At 50.0% G+C, this 20,350-nt stretch overlaps 2 protein-coding genes across 3 annotated transcripts in view; both read right to left on the bottom strand.

The window, feature by feature from the left end:
- Positions 1-1,832: 1,832 nt before the first annotated feature.
- Positions 1,833-13,911, bottom strand: pfas (phosphoribosylformylglycinamidine synthase). Of its 2 annotated transcripts, none has more exons than XM_083672147.1 (28): positions 13,800-13,911; positions 12,384-12,506; positions 12,097-12,232; positions 11,808-11,913; positions 11,522-11,720; positions 10,460-10,565; positions 10,212-10,352; positions 9,685-9,809; positions 9,414-9,542; positions 9,008-9,145; positions 8,608-8,736; positions 8,219-8,292; positions 7,840-7,996; positions 7,692-7,753; positions 7,356-7,521; positions 6,732-6,964; positions 6,323-6,553; positions 5,779-5,959; positions 5,579-5,662; positions 5,338-5,493; positions 5,083-5,202; positions 4,806-4,951; positions 4,463-4,667; positions 4,285-4,373; positions 3,802-3,916; positions 3,498-3,665; positions 3,132-3,272; positions 1,833-2,760 (listed from the first exon to the last, which is right to left on the bottom strand). In XM_083672147.1, the coding sequence occupies exons 2-28, from the start codon at positions 12,502-12,504 to the stop codon at positions 2,447-2,449; spliced, it is 3,972 nt and encodes a 1,323-aa protein (XP_083528273.1). In that variant the 5' UTR covers positions 12,505-12,506; positions 13,800-13,911; the 3' UTR covers positions 1,833-2,446. The 2 variants fall into 2 exon arrangements, with proteins under 2 accessions (XP_083528273.1, XP_083528274.1); XM_083672148.1 differs by having other exon boundaries at positions 4,285-4,367.
- Positions 13,912-14,559: 648 nt separating this feature from the next.
- The window catches only part of LOC310805721 (importin-13-like), a 20,575-nt gene continuing 14,784 nt past the window's right edge, over positions 14,560-20,350 (bottom strand). Inside the window, 5 exon segments of the mRNA XM_083671521.1 lie at positions 14,560-17,118; positions 17,372-17,553; positions 17,733-17,822; positions 17,968-18,026; positions 18,805-18,871. Of these exon segments, the coding sequence (XP_083527647.1) occupies positions 17,022-17,118; positions 17,372-17,553; positions 17,733-17,822; positions 17,968-18,026; positions 18,805-18,871 (495 nt within the window). The 3' untranslated portion in view covers positions 14,560-17,021.

Below are 20,350 nucleotides of genomic sequence, written 5' to 3'. Positions count from 1 at the left end.
TCTCTCCATCTCCCTCTCCCTCTTTATCTCTCCCTCTCTCTCTCCCTCTCCCTCTCTATCTCTCCCTCTCTATCTCTCCCTCTCCCTCTCCCTCTCCCACTCCCTCTCCCTCTCCCTCTCCCTCTCCCTCTCTATCTCTCCCTCTCTCTCTCTCTGACTCTTTGTCACAGTTTTGCCCCATGTGGCTGTATGAAAGTATCAGGTTCTGTGATTCCCTTTTATGACCGTGAACGTGGCTCCAGATTAGATCCTGGCTTTTGCATGATAATAAAGAGGAGCTCCCTTTCCCATTTCTCTGATAGCGGTGTGGTAACAGGAAGGCACCTTACGCAACCATAGCATAGAGACAGCATTGTTCGCCCCACAATGGTAGGAACACTTCACCATAAAAGAGAGCAGGTTTTTCTCTCTCACACTCGACCGTGATACTCTGGGTTCATCTCAGCAGACTTAAAGAGATGCTGCAGGATTTTTGTGTCAAGTGTGAAAAAATGTGAGCTCACAAGCCAAAAATGAGTCCCCTGAATAGACATAAATGTTGTCAATAAATTATCTGATTGGACAGCAAAAAGCTTATTTTGCAAATGTTTGTTGACCTTAAACTGAGGACTGTGTGGTCGAATGAGATAAGAGATTGATTAACACTGTACAGTCAACACATAAGCCAGACTTTGATGTAAATAATTATCTATAGTATTTCTGTAATGCATGTTTTCCTGCTACAAACCCTAATACCTTGTCCTTCTGCCCTCTCCTAGGTGACAGACTACCTGTGCGACGCGCCCCTGTTCCTGCAGCTGTTCGCCCGGGGGCTGGGCAACATGGGCGGGTTGGTGTGGCTCTTCTTCCTCCGAGTCATGCTGTGCTGTGTGGGGGCGGTCGTGTCCCTCTCCTCCCCCCCTCTGGAGGCCATCTCTTCGCCCCCCCTTGAGACCGCCCCCTCCCTCTGTGGACTCCTGGGGGTCTTGGATGACCTTGTGGTGGTCTTCCTGCTGCTCATCTGCATTATCAACATCAACCAGCAGATGGCGCAAGAGAGGAGAAACTCCCCAACACACACTGCCACCCAGGGGGTATTGAGTAACTCACTGTAGAGCTGTTTTATCCAATACCGGGGAGGAATCTCAAACGTCTTTAATTGAGTCCTCGAGAAAGTGTGAGGGGAGGGACCTCAGGACCTTCTCCTCCAATGGGTTTAGAGAAGGAGGCGAGGACAGAGAAGAGGAGGAATGGATGACAGGACTGTTCCAGGGTCTGGAAGCGTTTACTGGGCGGAGGCCAGTTCCTCCCACTCGGTGGCAGCAACGACTGTGCTGTGGATGTTCTGGGAACACTTGGGCGTGCAGAGACGTTCGTGTTTCTCAAATGGCCGTTCTCTAGGCAATCATTTCACAGCCCTTTATATCCGACTGAAGTGTCAAAGGCTATTAAAACATTTGGTCCGACTTCTATACCCAATCATATATATAATAATATATGCCATTTAGCTGACGCTTTTATCCAAAGCGACTTACATTGCAGTGAGTGCATACATTTCAGTATATATGGTCCCATCGGGAATCAAACCCACAACCTAAGCGTTGTTAGCACCATGCTCTACCGACTGAGCCACAGAGGACCACAATCATGAGAACCACTTTATCCAGAGCCCCCAGCGGTTCACAATGTCAGTACTGTAACATAACCTGTAAACTTCATTGTAAATACTTGATACTGTGAATGTGAATTGATACAAATACTTGTATAATCGTAAATGGTGTATTTACTGTTGTGAATATTCATGGTGTTTTGTGTTCTGTATGTCAACACACAATGCAACAGAGGCACACATGTTCATGTCATCTCCGCATGAAGAAATATTTTTTTATTATTAATTCTCAGGTTTGATACAAAGATATGTTAATAAACTGTCTAGCAGGACTCAGCAGAAATACAGGCTTCATCTTCAAGTACCACAACAAACCAGTGACAAACAGAGGACCAATCGAATCTCACAGGACAAGAGTGACCTTTGGAATGTAAAAGTCAGCTGATTCGATTGGTCTAACACTTCTGACCCAGTTGCAGTGATTGGCTGTCTCTGATGGAATGTATAGAAGGTTTTCAGCGTATTCATCATCATGACAGTTGGCTTTTCCAACAATGTAACATTGCAACAGACCTTAACCATCACCCCAAAGAGTTATCAACATGTAGCATGGGGGAGTTTAAGGCATCATGACACAGACCATCAACATTGTAAGAGAGCTTGCTAATTTAACACGCCACAAGCAATAACAACATGTAGTGTTAAAAATAGAAAGTTAACAGGAGTAATAGTATTTGACATCAACAGAGCATTTTCACCAGTGCCACCACCAGTACTACTCTAAAGTAACATGGCAGTCAATTTGGGGGCAGCTGCCAGCTGGGTGGTACCATGGTTCTCACTGGTTCTCACTGGTTCTCACTGGGCCTTGCTGCACCAGGCGGCTGCGTTCTGGAACATGCGTAGCCAGGGTGAGGAGGGGCTGAGGGAGGCCCGGAGGTCCTGGGGGGCCCAGGGCCACTGCCAGCCCAGGGTGCAGCGCTCTGGGTGGGGCATCATGGCCAGGTGCCTCCCGTCCCTGGAGCAGAGGCCGGCCACGCCACGGGGGGAGCCGTTGGGGTTCAGAGGGTACTGTTCCGTAGGGGAACCCTGGTCGTCTAGGTAACGCAGGGGGGCCAGAGAACCGGAGGTGATGCGCTCCTGGGCCTGGGGGGAACGGAACTGCATCAGACCTGGAGGGAGGGAGAGAGAGAGAGAGAGAGAGAGAGAGAGGGAGAGGGAGAGATGGAGGGAGAGAGAGAGAGAGAGAGAGAGAGGGAGGGAGAGAGAGAGAGAGAGAGAGAGAGAGAGAGAGAGGGAGAGAGGGAGGGAGAGAGAGAGAGAGAGAGAGGGAGAGAGAGAGAGAGAGAGAGGGAGGGAGGGAGGGAGGGAGGGAGGGAGGGAGGGGGGGAGGGAGGGAGAGAGAGAGAGAGAGTTTGTGTTCATACAAAACAAAATGGTTAAATCAAAGCGGTTTGTTTGATTTTCCTCAGGGCACCGAAATTTGAAATCAAGGGACTGTTGTGTTAGGGTTGATCTGTGAGGTGACTGGCCTGGTTCTTACCTTCCCCGTGTGCGACCCACACCCCCAGAGCAGAGCCCTCCATCCCCTGCAGCCAGACTGCAGGAGAGGCCTGGATCCCCACACTGACAAACCGCGACTCGAACCGGCCTGACTTGTTATGGGTCAGCGCCACGTCAGACTCTGAGGACACAACACACACAAAATCATCACCCACACGGTAAACAATGGAGAGAGAAACACACACACCAGAAATGTACTATTATATCGCTTTGGATAAAGGTGTCTGCTAAATGCCATAAATGTAAATGTAAAAACTATTACTACATAGAAAAATCTTAAATGTTACATCCTCCACTTTCACCCAGTCCGTCTCCCTCCCTCCCTCTTTCTCTGCCCTCCTCTCACCTCCTCCTTCATCCCCCTCTCCCTCTCCCTCCCCCTCCCCCACCCAGCCCAGCAGGGCTAGGAGCTGGCAGCCGTTGCACACGCCCAGACTCAGCGTGTCGTCACGACGACGGAAGCGTTCAAACTCTGCCTTGGCCCGGGGGTTATAGGCCACGGTGGCAGCCCAGCCTATCAGGACACAGAAACACAAAGACAGTTCGAGAGCGAGTGTGTGAGTGTGTGAGTGTGTGTGTGTGTGGCTTTAGTTTACCCCAGTGCGTGTGTGTGTGTGTGTGCGTGTGTGTGTGTGTGTGTGTGTGTGTACCTTTGGCTGAGCCCAGGACGTCTGCGTAGCTGAATCCTCCGACAAAGACCACAGCCTTGAAGGTGTCCAGGGTCAGGGATCCAGAGCACAGGTCCTGCATGGTGACATCCCACACCTGTGGACATACATACGCACATACATACACACGTTAAATCTAAATATTTTTTATGGTCAATATACAACCTACAATACAATGAAATGCTTTAAGGTAAGCAACTCCTCAACAATCAAACAATAACAGTTAACAGTGCTAGGTCATACTAATATGACCATAATAATAATGGGACCACATATACTGAAAAGTTTGCACTCTCTGCAATGTAAGTCGCTTTGGATAAAAGCATCAGCTAAACGGCATATATTATTATATTATATGTATATATAATAAAAAGGAAGAAAAACAATAACAGTAGCATGAGGTGTCACAGAATAGCAGCAGAAAGCAGTCGCTGTGTGTGTGTGTGTGTGTGTGTGTGTGTGTACCTCAAAGCCAGCCATGTAGAGAGAGACGGCCATCTCTCTGTCCCCGTTACTGCCCTCCTCTCTGACGACAGCCACTCGAGGCCCTGCAGCTACAAGAGATGAACACATTTATACCCAAATCCACCACACACACACACACACACACACACACACACACACACACACACACACACCTTACCCGGGTTGATGCTTGGTGCCTCTGTGGGGTCAAAGTTCAGCTTGAAGTACGGCTGCGTTCTCGTGGCTAGACCCTCCTCTTCCTGTTTAACACACATCTCATTGGCTTGGAGTCCCTCCAGCTGGAAACTGGTGGCTTCCCACAATGCCCTGAGGCTGGGAAGCTTGTCGTTCAACACTTCCTGTCCGTCCACGCGAACGGTGACCTGAGAGAGGGAAGGGGGAGGGAGGGGGGGCATGGGGGTTGAGTCGCTCCTGCAGTCTGCACATGCTATGAAAACAAACCAACAAACAAACACCAAAAGCATACTGTATACGCCTGGTGAAAGGTTCTATGGTCTCACCATTGACTCTGGTCCAAAGCCACACGTCCGGCCGACGCGGTGGCACTGGAGGCCTGCGTCCGTGTACCTCTGACGCACGGCCTCCACATCCTTCTCTGACACCTCCACCACCAGGCCCAGCTCCTCACTGAACAGAACCTCCATCGCTACACAGAGGAGAGGGAGAGGGAGAACATCACAGTTTCACTCACCAAAGTACCCAGGAGTGAGGTCTATTCGTTGAAGGTCATTCCAACATGGGAATCACCTTTACCTCTGCACAGTGCACTGTACTAACCTCCAGCCCCTAGCGAGGGGAAGTCCACCTCTATCCCACGATTCCCTGCAAACGCCATCTCCAGCACACAGGAAATGATCCCTCCGTCGCTGATGTCATGTCCTGCGCTCAGCAGACGGTCTACAACATAAAAAAATAAATAGATCAATACATTTATAAATAAATAAATTCAGCAGAGAAACAGTTCATGGTCATAACAATGAACTGAAGTAATTTACTAAAAGATAATCAGGAGTGTTTTAACCGTGAACTGACCGTGTATCAGGGACTGTGTGGTGTTGAAGCAGGCACTCAGAAGCTCGGGTCGGTCCAGGTCAGGTGACTGGTCTCCTAGCTGACCGTAACACTGGGCCAGGGCGGAGCCCCCCAGGCGGTGTTTACCTGGACTCACAGGGACCCACAGCAACACACCTGGGGAGGGGCACACAGGTAGGGAGGTTAGGCACAGGTGTGTGTGTGTGTGTGTGTGTGTGTGTGTGTGTGTGTTGAAGCGTACCTTGGTCGTCAGGGTCTTCCAGATCAGGGGTGACAGTGGCTGTGATGTCAGGACATACAGCATACACTGAGATGACCAGAGCCCCTGAGAGAGGAGGAGAGCTGACAATATTACACACAAACAACACAACCAGAGAGCCTGAGGACATCACGCACGCACGCGCACACACACACACACACACACACACACACACACATTACCTGGGGCCTTGACCGTCTCTCTCCCCACTCTGGCAGCCATACTCAGAGAGTCCTTGCCTCCGTCGATGGCCACTCCCAGTTGACCCATGACCTCACACATGGCCTGACACGCCTCCCAAAGACTTGACCCCTCGCCAGGGAGCTTGGCAGCCCACATCCAGTTACCGCTGCACTTCACATCCTAAAACACACACACACACACACACACACACATCAGATACACACACATCAGATACACAAACCTACCAATGTTCCTACATGAGCAGTTTTTTGCTAATTGTGTGAATTTGATTCTAGCACCAAAGCGAAATCCCTTGACGAGATGGCTACGCACAATTCACAGCTTCCTGTAGCATTTTTACAACATACCTACAATATATCTGGACTGTAGGCGGTTGAGGTAAAAATGCATTACGAGCAATATTTCTATCAATCCATTTCTGACACAAATATATAACCAAACTTTCACTTATTTAGTGTAATTGTGTTCTTAGTAATAACAATAATAATAATAATAATAATAACAATAATAATATTCTGTTACCTTCAGGTCTGTGACTTTGGCGAACACCAGATTGGTCAGGGCTTCCCCCACGGTCATGCGAGCTCCCGCCCCCGGAGAAACCAGGCCTTTGATTGGCTGTTCCCCGATGGCGGTCGCCGACCCTTGTAGGCCGAACGGTGAAAGTGCGACGACAGCCACATCGGCCAATGGGGTGTGGAGAGGACCAACACACTGTTGCTGGGCAACCAGACCGGTCACAGACCGATCCACCTGAGAGACAGAGTGGAAGGGGGGTTGGAGAGAGAGAGAGAGAGAGAGAGAGAGAGAGAGAGAGAGAGAGGAAGGGAAGATACAAAAACTCAAATATGCTGTTTTCCAGAATTTAGATAACATTTGAACTTGGGCATGCACACACACAACCCCCCCCCCCCACCACACACACACACACCTTGTTGGTGAGGTAGCGTTTTGAAGCTACTGCTGGCAGTCGGAGAACCCTCTCCAGGGCGTCTCTCACACACAGCCCGGCAGGCAGAGACAGAGGCTGGAGGTCAGGGGTCACGCGCTCCATCACAAAGTCCTTCTGAGGCATCTTGCCCAGCACCCACTCCAGCTGCAGATCCACAGGACAGCGCCCCCTGTCTGCCTGGTCGCCACGCGCACCCACGTCATCCACCAGTACTATCTATGGGACACACACATCAGTGTGAGTAAATTGAGACTTGTATACGAGTAAAAACTCTCTTCAACTCTGAACTGCAAAAACAAAGCAATGTAGATGTGCACATCATAGATGTTGTAGAACTCTCCTGAAAAACTTAATGACTTGATTTCAATTACTTTGAGAAGAATCAGGCACGGACTTTCAAACGTGCAAATTTAGGGTCCATTGAAAAAAAAAAGCTATTTCAGTTAGCGGTTGGTGACAGTGCCCAGATAAACACAACCACAGTGTGGACTGAAGTCGGTCCTTGTCCGCTGACTCCTTTCAGGAACCAAACGTGTGATTTTGTTAATTTGGGTGAGCCGTCCCTTTAAGGGCGTGTCAGCAGCAGGAGTGAGATGGAGAGACGTGCCTTTCCGTCGCCGGTGACGCTTCCGACGAAGTCCACGGGACACTTCTCCCTCTGACACACCTTCTCCAGGAAGGGGCGGTCAGAGGGGCGGAGCAACAAGGCATTACTCTCCTGATACTCCGCCCCCCACAGCTCCAACACGCTCAGGGTGGGGTCACCTCTCTGTAGGGGGAGAGATGGGGGAGGAGGGGGGGGGAGACAGTAGTGAGGGGAGAGAGATGGGGGAGGGGGGGGAGACAGTAGTGAGGAGAGAGTTGTGGTAGAAGATTATGCATTAAAGGCTTGCACAGAGTAACTGTGTGTGTGTGTGTGTGTGTGTGTGTGTGTGTTACCTTAAACTTGCTGGAGTAGATGATGGCTCCTGCAGGCTCACTCAGCTCCTTCAGCACGTTACCTGAACATGAGAACACACTTCAGTAACACACACACACGCACACGCACACACACACACACACACACACGCACACACACAGACTTTACCGTTTCCCCCTGCACCCTGGTCATGTATACTACAGATGGGGTTCCCACCCGCTCTCTCCAGGCACGCCCTGAGGGCCCGGTTCATCTTCTGCTCCATCTCAGCATCCCCCCTCTGCACCGCACCCAGGTCCCTGGCACTGGAGTTATCCCCCTGGACCTGCACACACACACACACACAATTAACCCTTTGCACTGCACCCAGATCAGAAGCACTGGAGTAACACACACATGACCCTACACACACACACACACACACACACACACACACACATACACACATACACACATACACACATACACACATACACACATACACACATACACATACACGTATTATTGCAATGGTAGAGAAGTGAGTGTGAGTGTGTAAGAGCAGGACCTGGATAGAGGAGGCGGCCCCTCCTCCCACTCCAATCCTGTACACCGGCCCCCCGATCTTCACCACCTCCATTCCTGACAGGTGGGGGGGGGGGGGGGGGGGTCAGATGTCAATATTCATTACGTTCTTATATGTTTGCTTTGCCAATGTAAAATGTCTTATCATGCCAATAAAGTTTATTGAATTCAAGGAACACATTCTACAGGCCGTACCGTTTCCCCTTGCCACACACACACACACACACACACACACACACACACACACACACACACACACACACACACACACACACACACACACACACACACACACACACACACACACACACACACACACACACACACACACACACACACACACACACACACACACACACACCACCCCCTCACCCCTCTCTGCCTCGTCCTTCTTCACATGGGCATCTTCAATGGAGCCCAGCCCACCGCTGAACATGATTGGCTTAATCCATTCTCGCCTCTCCCCGTTGGCCAATCTCATCCCAAAGGAGCGGGCAAAGCCTGGAGAGAGGGATAGAGAAGGAGAGAAGGAGAGAGAAGGAGAGAAGGAGAGAAGGAGAGAAGGCCGTTTGGTGGGATTTGGGCAGGGGTAATTCAGAGAGATCTTCTTGTCATGAACACTTGGAGCATCTCGATGTGTGCCCGCAGTAGCAGTGTGGTATGATTCATTCAAATGTTCTGGAACGAAAATCTACACAAAATCCTCCTCTAAACCTCGGTGGGAAGCTCTGAGTTTCCGAGGAGCACTTGAATGCACCGTTAGCCACTGTACCTGCCAGGACGGGCTCTCCGAACTTGTTGCCGTAGTCAGACGCTCCGTTGCTGGCCTCGATAGCCACCTGCAGGGGGGGGGCGAAGGTAGGGGGGTACTCCCACCCCTCCCCCTCACACTCCCACGGGAGGCTGTAACCTGGGGAGGGGGGGGCAGGGGGGATAGATGGTTCATTAATACCTTACAGGTCCAAAGCCCAACATCTGAACTTCCTGCATTTCCATTACAACCGACAATCCCTGGAAAAACAGACAGACAGACAGACAGACAGACATAGCAGACACAGACAAATACAGACAGACAGACATAGACAGACAAACAGACAGCCATAGAGAGACAGCCAGACAGCCAGACAGACATAAACAGACAGACAGACAGACATTCCTGTCCAGCCAGGTAGACTCACCAGGTATGTGGAGGTTGCCAAAGCAGTATCCGGCGGTCCCGGCGATGACGTGGCCTCCCTGCCCGGCGCTCTGCACGTCTCTGATGCGCCCGCCGGTCCCTGTGGTGGCGCCGCTGAACGGGGCCACGCCTGCGGTGGGACGAAATGTGGAATAATCGTAGATTTTTCCCCACAGAATTGTATATTTTGTATATTTGTGCTTCATTTATCAGATTGTGTGTGTGTGTGTGTGTGTGTTTGTGTGTGGGGGTGTGTGTGTGTGTGTTCTCACCGGTAGGGAAGTTGTGTGTCTCTGCAGTGAAGATGACATGTCTTAGGGAGTGACGTGTCTCGTAGGGGCTGGCCTGGGCTGGGTCTGTGGGATACACACACTCCAACTCTATCCCTCGGATGCCGCTGAGGACACACACACACAAATTTGACATAATATTCCTTAACTAGATCCCCATCACTCTCACTAGTCAAAGTAAGAGTTGTCCCTAACCACACAACTAGTGTCACAAGTGACGGTGAACACACACACACACACACACACACACACACACACACACACACACACACACACACACACACACACACACACACACACACACACACCTAACCTCGTTGAGATCAGGCTTTCCTAGTTCGGAGAGCCTGGGGATATCATGACTCTTAACTTGTGGCTGGGGGCAACATCTATCCACCCACTCTAACCTGCTGTTAATAACATCTATCCACCCACTCTAACCTGCTGTTAATAACATCTATCCACCCACTCTAACCTGCTGTTAATAACATCTATCCACCCACTCTAACCTGCTGTTGTCACAGAACTTGATGACGTTGTTGTGGTTGCTATGGTGCTGGGTGTCCATGATGAGGCTGAAGAGGGTGTCCTTCTGCTCCTGTCCATCAATCACCATGCGCCCGCGGAAGAACCAATGACGGCTGTGCTCACTGAGAGAGGGCGGGACAAGAGACCAGAGTCAGGAAAGAAGAGTCTTGTCAAATGATACAGAAAAGCACACACACACGCGTGCGTGTGTGCACACAGACACACACACCTATTGGACTGAGCCAGGTCAAAGCACTCCACACTGGTTGGATTTCTCTGGACTCTCTGGAACATTGAGGTGTAGTAGTCCAGATCCCAGGAGTCAAAGGCCAGACCTACACACACACACACACACATAAATTGAATGTGTTTGGATGACAGCGAAACAATAAAACACCAATATCAGAGGTCATACAGATGAAGGCTTCCCACCAACAGACCTCCTCAAGGTCACCTACTGACCCACTCAATGTTAAAAGGCCCACTGTGTGGGTCTGTATGTACTGTATATGTGTAGAGCCTTTAGCAGTAACAGTCTCCAGACCTCAGGACACACAGCGGGCTAGGGTTAGGATTACCACACATATATATTGCTTGCTTCTACCTAAAACTGGCAAACTGTTAAATCACTGACACACACCCACACACAGTGCTCAGTCTAAATACAGGTGGAAACAAACAAACACACACACACACACACACACGCACACGAGCACACACACACACACACACACACACACACACACAGCATGCCTAAGTCTAATTAGACACACACGTGAGCTAATCAGCGACACTATCCCTGTCCTGTGACTTCAGCCATCTTTGTAATAATGTTACATATCATGTGACCCATCACCCCTCCCCCCCTCTCCCCCCCCCCCCCCTGCTGGACAGAATGTACTCACACAGGGGAGCAGGACTGAAGAGAGAAAGACACAGAATGTACTCACACAGGGGAGCAGGACTGAAGAGAGAAAGACACAGAAAAGAGAGAAAATAAGACAAACGTTAGAAGCTAGCCAGAGTTAGCAGTAGACAGCCATAAGAAATACAGTCACTGTGATGGGACTGAGGAGGGGGGCAGGAAGAGGGGGAGGGGGAGAAAGGGAGAGAATGATGGAGAGGACTGCAAGAGAAAAGAGAAGAAATATAGGGTGAGAAAAAAAAGAGACAGCTCTGAGAGATGGAGGGAAGGAAAGAGGAGTACACATCCATCAGTGTCAAAACAAGGGTGGGGTCCAGATGTGTGTGTGTGTGTGTGTGTGTGTGTGTGTGTGGGTCGTCCCCTCACCCAGCTCCTCATTGGCTGTTTCCAAGGCAACGCGACCCTTCCCCAGGATGTCCACCTCGAAGACCTCCTGCGGTTTGGTTTCCACGGTGAAGGAGGTTATGGGACGCTGGTAGACACACTCCGTCATGCTGTCATACAGACCCCCGATCAGCCCCTCCATCTCTCCATCCACCATTTCCTCACTCTGTCCATTCCTGGCCTGGAATCAGGGGAGAGAGATCAGAACAGATGTTTCAAAAATGTTCCAAAAATGTGTGTGTGTGTGTGTGTCTGTGTGTGTACCAACCTTAATCAGGAGCCTGCGTGACAGCTCCACTCGTGTGACGTGGCTAAGCCCAGCGCTTTGACAGATAGACACGGCGTTGGTGGACCACGCAGTGGAGAAGTTCAGCCTGCAGGGGGCGACACCAACAACAACACATACACATTTGCATCGAAGCATCTTCTACCGTTCCACTGGACTGAAAAGACTCGTGCTACCGATCCTGCTCAGTCCAAAATCAACCCCTAGACACCCCCTAACCCTCTCTCGGGATGGTGTGTGTTGGTTTGTGTGTGTGTGTGTGCATGTGTACCTGGGTCCTATCTCCACCAGCCTCCCTCCCTCCCCCTCTCTCAAGTAAGGTTCTTCAGACAGCGGTTCTGTCTGCATGGAGGGGCGGAACAGCCACAGGAGAACCTCTCTCTGTTCTGGACTCAGAGACTCAGAACCTGGGGGGGAGGGATGAGGGAGGGAGGGGAAGATGATGGGTGGGACGGAGAAGAAGAAAGAGAGAGAGAGGGAGGGAGGGGGGGTTAAATACAGGGTCTCGAGGAATAACGCACGGCTCTCGTTCATACGTGATGTCACACAGACACGTACCTGTCAGCTCCACGTTGTAGCACAGCTCGCTGGTGATTGACAGCTCTGGGTGAAGCTGGGTGGCCCTCTGTAAGACCCGCCCCCTCTCAGTCTCCCTACTGTAGAACCTCACCACTGCCATGACTGACAGAGAGAGAGAGAGAAGGAGCGAGAGAGAGAGAGAGAGAGAGGGAGAGAATGCTATGAATTCCATGAAGACATTGAAGAGGATAAGAGGACTCCTGAGAGCTGATCATTGTAGACTGACCATCACTGATCATTGTAGACTGACCATCACTGATCTAGAAGCCATTGCTGACCATCAACAATCAATGAGTTCATCAGAGCACAGCGATAATCAATCATCAATGAGGACTGAGCTGACTCCATATAGACTTTGGGTTGACTCCAGACCAGTCACTGTGTTTGCCCTTTGACCCAGGATTAGCCCAGGCCATGGGGTCATACAGCCAATAGCCATCAGGCCAGGGAGGACATGGCGTGCTTTGTCTGTTACACCGTAGTGAGTTTGTCCGCTAACACTCAAGAAAACTTGCCACAAAGACACACATTGGGTGAGACAGTTGAAGTCAGGTGGGTGCGACTGCAAGCTTATCGGTGGGAGGTTGGGTACATGGAACACTGACTCCTACAGGACAATACTCTGACCAAAGTCATCACAAAGGACAACAAGGGAATGGGTGATGGGTGTTGCATTTGAGCACTCCACAGATCTGTAGGTCATCACAGGACATGATTTCGGACAAATAGTTCAGCTGAAAGGCAACAGAAATCCTCAAATGCAACAGTTATTATTTCATGGGTGTCTCATAGCTGCGACTCCAAGAGGCTCATTTGGGAAGAGTTGATCACTTTGACTGACATGTAAGTCCTCCAATCGCATCCCCTCTCTGTCTACTGATTGACAGTGGCACTAAATGAAGACCCGCCGACAAACTCGGGACAGGGGTCAACCTTGATTATTTACCCGTTGCATCACAAGGCACACACACCACACACGGTCTATCAGGAGTACTGAGTTAACTGGTAACCACGCCAAGACACTGCTGTCCTTTAACGCAACAGACGGCTTTGTCGAGACACTACAGTGTCTACGAGCAAGTTAGATGACCCACATATGAGCTGTAGCAGCAACAAATGTAGCATCCTGGGACCAAATCACCTCCACATATGACTTCCTGTAATCATGTCTTTGAACATGTACCGTTTTAGCTATAAATCAGAAATGATTGTAACGAAGCTAACTTTTAACTAAGTTACAATTGCGTGGACGCACATTTGTTTGGTTACAAGTAGCGACTCAAAAACTCCTAACTGGGTGATTCAGGACAGACAGACAGTCGTGAATTATACAGAAAGCTGCGTCTGTTTATGGTGGCAGAATGCGAGTTTGGAAGATATCCTGCAGCGGCTTACCTTTTAGTCCTACGGAAGGCCTGTTTTATGTAGAATGGATGATGGACAGAGACCCTACTACTCCTACTAGCAAGCCTCGACTTCTGAGTCGGACGACCCACGTGTGCGCGGTTTCAGTAGCGTAGAGAGCAGGTACGACACTGCGCATGCGTGACGTCTACAGGAACGCCTTCGGATGACGAATGCTGTCAAACACAGAAGACTTATGAACTTCATTCAATATCGGCTCGTCTCATACCTTATATATCATCAATGGTTTCACACTGTAGACGACTTTTTCAGTGTGTTTATGTGTAGCATGGAAACACAGGGGTGCTTTCATATGACCATAAGACTGTATTTTATGAATAAACATTAAAGACGTCAGTTTAGAAACTGACACATTCTCACAGAGAAAGAGTCGACACACGACCAGATGTGCAGTCTTAGATATATTTAATAAATTAAAACAAGGTACAAAAAAGAAACAATGTACATTTCATTCCCCCCCATCCCCTCCCCTCCCCCTCCCACCCTCTCCCTCCTTTCTCTTGACAGTGACAAACATGTTTTCAGACTGAGCCCTTGGGAGCAGGATAAAGTTGCCTTCGGCACTGATCTAAGGTCAGTTTTGCATCTTTAACCACAATACGGTTAAGGTCAGGATTTAGGGAAGGTAATCTGATCCTAGATCTGTGTCTAAGGGGGCAATGTCTACCCAGAGCTTTCCCTTGCACAGTGTCACACACTCACAGTAACGTATAATCCCAAGAACCCCCTCCCCCTCCCCACAACCCCCCACCCCACCCCCGCCCCAAAAACACACACATGCTACATGTCTGCAGGCACCTAGAATAAGACAAAGAAGGATGGGACCGAGATGATGTCATAAGAGACCTGGGAGCCAACTGTTCCGGATTGTTCCATTCAGATCCGCTGACGGGGGAGTGGGGGGGTGGACTTCCATTTTGGCTCCCGGTGTTGATGCAGAATCTTGGAGGTGTGTGACCTCACACATCACTGTCTGATCCCTTCTTCATCTCCTTCCAGGCAGGCACCCCATTGGGTGAGAGGACTCGGGTTAGCTTGCTTCACAAGCCTCGGGTTAAGAGCAGTTGGTGTGTTGCAGTTCTACAGATCTGAATGTCATACGGATGGATGGGCCTGGGGGATGGATGGGCCTGGGGGATGGATGGGCCTGGGGGATGGATGGGCCTGGGGGATGGATGGGCCTGGGGGATGGATGGGCCTGGGGGATGGATGGGTCTGGGGGATGGATGGGCCTGGGGGATGGATGGGCCTGGGGGATGGATGGGCCTGGGGGATGGATGGGCCTGGGGTTCATCGGTCACCACCGCTGGACAGACAGTCGTTCCAGGTGATTAGTGAATCGTTGAAGTTCGCAGTACAGTGAGCAGTAGGCGGAGACGCAACCACCAGCGTCCCTTCAGGGGGGATTAAGAGTGGAGAATGGGTGGGGTGACGGGGGGGGGGGGGGGGGGGGGTCTGTGTTTTTGGGAGGAGGAAGGTATGCACATGTAGGTCCGATATAAGTGCACTCGACGAGTGGAGAAGATACATCCGTGCAGGTATGTACAGTGTGTACACACGCACACAAACACACGCACACAAACACGCATACACACATGCACGCACGCACACACACACCAATTGTTCGGTAATAACTGTTAATACGCACATGATTAATAGATTTGCACGATTACAGTGACTGCAGTCCACAGTTAAAACAACTCACCCCCTACAAACACTCATGTCTCTCAGTTCTCTCCTGCATTTACACACACCCCACTCCCTTCCCCACTCCCTCCTTTCCCTTCCCCAATCCTCCCTTTCCCTTCCCCACTCCCGCCTTTCCCTTCCCCAATCCTCCCTTTCCCTTCCTCGGTGGTCCTAGCTTGCCTATAGAACCACTGTCCCAAATGAAGTCCTCTTGTCCGAGCAAACCCTGAAACAGAACATTCTTCATCCAGGGGAAGAGTACAGTATATGACTGTGTGTGTGTGCGTGTCTGTGTGTGTGCGTGCGTGCGTGGTTGAGTGTGCGTGTGTGCGAGTGTGTGTGTGAGTGTGTGTGTGTGTGTGTGTGTGTAGGGCAGCCTTCTCGGTGTCGGACTGGGAGGGGTCAGGGGTCAGGAGTGCAGACAGTATGATCGTCTTGTTTTAGTCAGTTTAGTGGTTAGACCTTCAGCCACCACTCATTCCCCAGAAAGGCAAATATCAAAAATAAAAAAGACTATTTCACATGACGTTCCACAATAATTTGGCAAACGTAAGAGCACAGGGGCCATGAGCTGAGTGATATATAGTAGTATGCTGTAAATATGCGTGTCCACAGAATCCCGTCCTGTCATTGGTCCCTCTCTCTCTCCCTAATAGCAGCAGCAGCAGGACTGACACCCCCGTGGTTCAATATATATATATATGTATACATATACGTTTATATATTTCTTTTTTGTTTTCTTTCGAAGAAAAAAAAAAGAAAAAGAGTCAACTAGCTACGTACGGTACCACTATCATTTCATATCGATGCTAATCACCAGGAAACAGCCTAGATCCAGAAGGACAGAAGGACAGAAGGACAGAAAAGAGAAACAGAGGTATTAACAGAGAGAGCATGCTGGCAGAGAGAGTCATGGTGGGAGGGGCCTCTGCTCTGGGCTCTCCAGTGCAGGGAATGAACAGAAGACCCTAGAACAATGACAGAGAGAGAGAGAGAGAGAGAGAGAGAGAGAGGGAGGAAGAGAGAGAGAGGGAGAGGAATGGAGAGAGAGAGAGAGAGAGGGAGGAAGAGAGAGAGGGAGAAAGAGAGAGGGAGAAAGAAGGAGAGAGAGAGAGAGAGAGAGGGAGAGGAATGAAGAGAGAGAGAGATGGAGAGAGAGAGGAAAAGAGAATGAAAAGAGGCAAAAGAGAGGGAGCAAGAGAAAGAGATAATGAAAGAGAGAGAGAGAGAGACAGAGAGAGACAGATACACTAGGTAGAAAGCAGCCTCCATCAGGCCATGGTGTGGACTGACGGTGACGTTCGTCCTATAGTGGGCCTGCATGTGGGGGGGGCGGGCCCCATTCTCGTCCTATAGCAGTGGGGGATCTCATTTCACTCATCCAATGACAACTCCAGTGTTAGGGATTTGTGGGTACTGTAGTAGTGGGGGGTCATTCGTCCGGCTAGTTATGCACTGTGGGTAGTAGAGGCCATAGCTGGGTCAGGGGTCAAGGTTCAGGGGTCAGTATTCTGCTGCGTACTCTGTGCCGTGAAGCCCTCTGCACACCAGAGTGAACTCCTTCACGATGTCCTTCACCCTCCTCTTGTTTACTCTCTCTCTGCAAGAGGGAAGGGGGGGGGAGGAGAAGAAGGGGGGAGGAGGAGAAGAAGGGGGAGAGAGAGAGAGAGAGAGAGTGAGTGAGAGTAGGGAAGGGAAGGGAAGAGTCAGAGAATGTCAGAAAAATGTCAGAAAAACAAAATTTAAAATCTTGCGTATACTTCTGAAGGGGGGGAGTGCAAGTGTACGATATGTTCGTTCCTAGGTGTGTGTGTGTGTGTGTGTGTGTGTGTGTGTGTGCGCCTGTGCGTTACCTCAGTATCTGCTGTGTGAAGGTGTTTTTCTGCTCTGTGGTGACGCGCGTGGAGGGGAACCCTGGGGCCTGCAGTGCCTCTTTCAGCCACACGGTGAGCAGGGCGAAGCAGTGCTTGTTCAGAGAGAACAGCACCTCCGCAAACACATCCATCAGACTGCGAGACGACCCGCCCCCGATCGCCTACGGAGAGAGAGAGGGAGGGAGGGAGGGGGGGGGGGGGGGGGGGGGGGAGGGAGGGAGGGAGTGTACATTGTACAGAACATTACAGCTGAGGTATGCTTATAGAGGCATTAACTCTTTAGCTGACCAGGTGTGTGTGTGTGTATGTGTGTGTGTGTGTGTGTGTGTCAGTGTCTCACCTCCAACACGGCCTGCAGCAGTAGTTTGCCGTCCTCCTGCACCACCCTGGCCACCGGGGGCACATCTGAGCAGCGGGGCAATAACTCCGTCTACGGCAGACAAAGAGGGACAAATATCATCAACCACATTCAGCTTGATTAACCAAAAACTATGAGTGAGGCGCAGAGACAGTGGTAAGTGTGTACCAGCTGGTGTGTCTGTGTGTGTGTGTGTGTGTGTGTGTTGTCTACTCACAAAGAACAGGCAGGTGGACTTCACAGTCGGACCCTCTGGGAATTTGAGCGACAGCACTCCTAGAGGAAGGAGAGGGGGGGGGGGGGGGGGGGGGGGGCATCAGCGATAAGCAAACACAATATGGCATGAATGTACGTGTATGGGCTGGTAGTCAGTCTGAGACCCAGCACCTCAACAGAGATGTGGGAAACATTGTCTCATCATTTTCTTCAGATGTTGTCAGGACCATACCCATGAGACTTGATCGTAATGAGGTGTGTGTGTGTGTGTGTGTGGGAGAGGGAATGAGGTGTGTGTGTGTGTGTGTGTGGGAGAGGGAATGAGGTGTGTGTGTGTGTGTGTGTGTGTGTGGGAGAGGGAATGAGGTGTGTGTGTGTGTGTGTGTGTGGGAGAGGGAATGAGGTGTGTGTGTGTGGGAGAGGGAATGAGGTGTGTGTGTGTGTGTGTGTGTGTGTGTGGGAGAGGGAATGAGGTGTGTGTGTATGAGTGTGTGTGGGAGAGGGAATGAGGTGGCACACACACATTGAGGACTGTGTGTATGAAGGGCATGGTGAGGTGACTGAAATAGTGAGGCATAATGAGGTATATGAGGAAATATACTGAGGAGAAATGTGTGTCTGTATGTATGTATGTATGTATGTGTGTGTGTGTGTGTGTGTGTATGTGTATGTGTGTGTGTGTGTGTGTGTGTGTATGTGTGTGTGTGTGTGTGTGTGTGTGTGTGTGTGTATGTATGTATGTATGTATGTATGTGTGTGTGTGTGCACTCACTGCAATGTCAGTCGCTTTGGATAGAAGCGTCAGTTAAATGGCGTATATTAGGTGACACACACTTACCACAATGGAACACAGCTTTCACGTCAAGACTCTCAGACAAGAACAAATCGGGCTTCCTTTTGAGGGCCTAGGAGGCAGACAGAGACATGAACACAGGGCAGGGTGTGTGTTCCCCTACCCCTGAGAAGCCACTGCACCCCCCCCTCCCCCCCCACCACCACCCTTCACCAACACCCTTCTGAAATATACCCCCCCATACACACACTCCCCCCCCGACCCACCCTTCCTCCACTCTAGCCTGGTAGCCAGATCTGACAAAAGAGCCAGAGTTTAAACAGAAACAGATCTGAATACCAGGCGACAATTCTCCCTCTGTCTGAGACAAACTACAACCAAAACAACCAAACTCATATGAAGAACTCCTCCGAATGCAGAAACTCAGCAGGTATAACAAACAAGCTAGAGAAAAACCAAACATCGGGAAATCATTTAGAACTTAAGTCAAAACTAAAGGCAATGATGTTTTTTTTTTCTCAATCATTTTTTTTTTTCATTTCGAAAGACTATTTTTTCCTCTTTTTTTTTTTTTTTTTTTTTTTTGGGCTTGGTTGATTGGATTGAATATGCAACAGAAATCCGCAAGTAAGTAACATGTACGGATAAATATAAATACCACTGGTGCGGTAATAATGAACTCATTCAAGATGGCGGAGAGGAGAGAGGGAGAGAGGGAAAGGGAGAGAGATGGAGATCAGATCTATCCAAAGATAGAAAACAAAAAGGAAGAAGAATGAAGAAGGAAGACAAAAATCAAATAAAAACAGAGGGCAGCCAATTCGTCAGAATCGATTAATTAATTCAATATTAATTAATTTGGGCTTTGACTTTTGGCTTGTGGGCTGGAATGACCTCAGAAAAGGGCCGGGGGGGGCTCTGGGATTCTAACCAGCGGGATCGCAAGGTGAACTCTCTGCTTGAACTTTGACCCTGACTTCAACACCATAGCACAGTCTTCCTCTTCTTCTGGTTGTTGTTGCGGTATATTCCTGACACGTCTCTGTCCGTCCCAGCCTTTACGTAACGTTTATGCAACAGGACTGGATATGAGTCAGTGAGACCGGCTGGCTATTGAGGAACACTACAGAGGAACACTAAAATAACTCGCGTCGGTGAGAGACGGCCGAGTTCCCTCAACGTACCCTGGTAATAACATGTCAAGCACTGCTGCAAATACCCACTGTTATCACTGCTGCCGTACACCAACTTGGTGACCGAGATTCGTGATGTTTTTCCTCATTCCTTTGGGCTATATGTAAATGTTATGTGTCATTAATCAGACTGGTGTCCGGTGTGGTCACGGTACTATACTAACTAACTAACCAGGTGTAGTCTAACCCTAGACTAACCAACTAGAGAGTATCTCTATGGTCCCAGGTGTAGTCTAACCCTAGACTAACCAACCAGAGACTATGTCCATGGTTCCAGCTGACATCACAGCACTAGACTAACCAACCAGAGACTATGTCCATGGTTCCAGCTGACGTCACAGCACTAGACTAACCAACCAGAGACTATGTCCGTGGTCAGTAGCTCTGGTAGAAAGAGG

This window comes from Argentina silus (genome assembly GCF_951799395.1).
Source record: "Argentina silus genome assembly, chromosome: 6".
Taxonomy (NCBI): domain Eukaryota; kingdom Metazoa; phylum Chordata; class Actinopteri; order Argentiniformes; family Argentinidae; genus Argentina; species Argentina silus.
Note: the sequence above shows the minus strand (reverse complement) of the source record. Positions and strands in the feature narration are given on the sequence as shown.

What these genes read in the sequence shown, in the direction of transcription:
- pfas (XM_083672147.1), bottom strand. Translation starts at nt 12,504, where the DNA reads ATGGCAGTGGTGAGGTTCTACAGTAGGGAGACTGAGAGGGGGCGGGTC. An exon ending in CTGGTGGAGATAGGACCCAG is followed by an intron (nt 11,914 to 12,096) that starts GTACACATGCAC and finishes CGCCCCCTGCAG; the next exon opens with GCTGAACTTCTCCACTGCGT. An exon ending in CACACAGTCCCTGATACACG is followed by an intron (nt 5,203 to 5,337) that starts GTCAGTTCACGG and finishes TTTATGTTGTAG; the next exon opens with ACCGTCTGCTGAGCGCAGGA.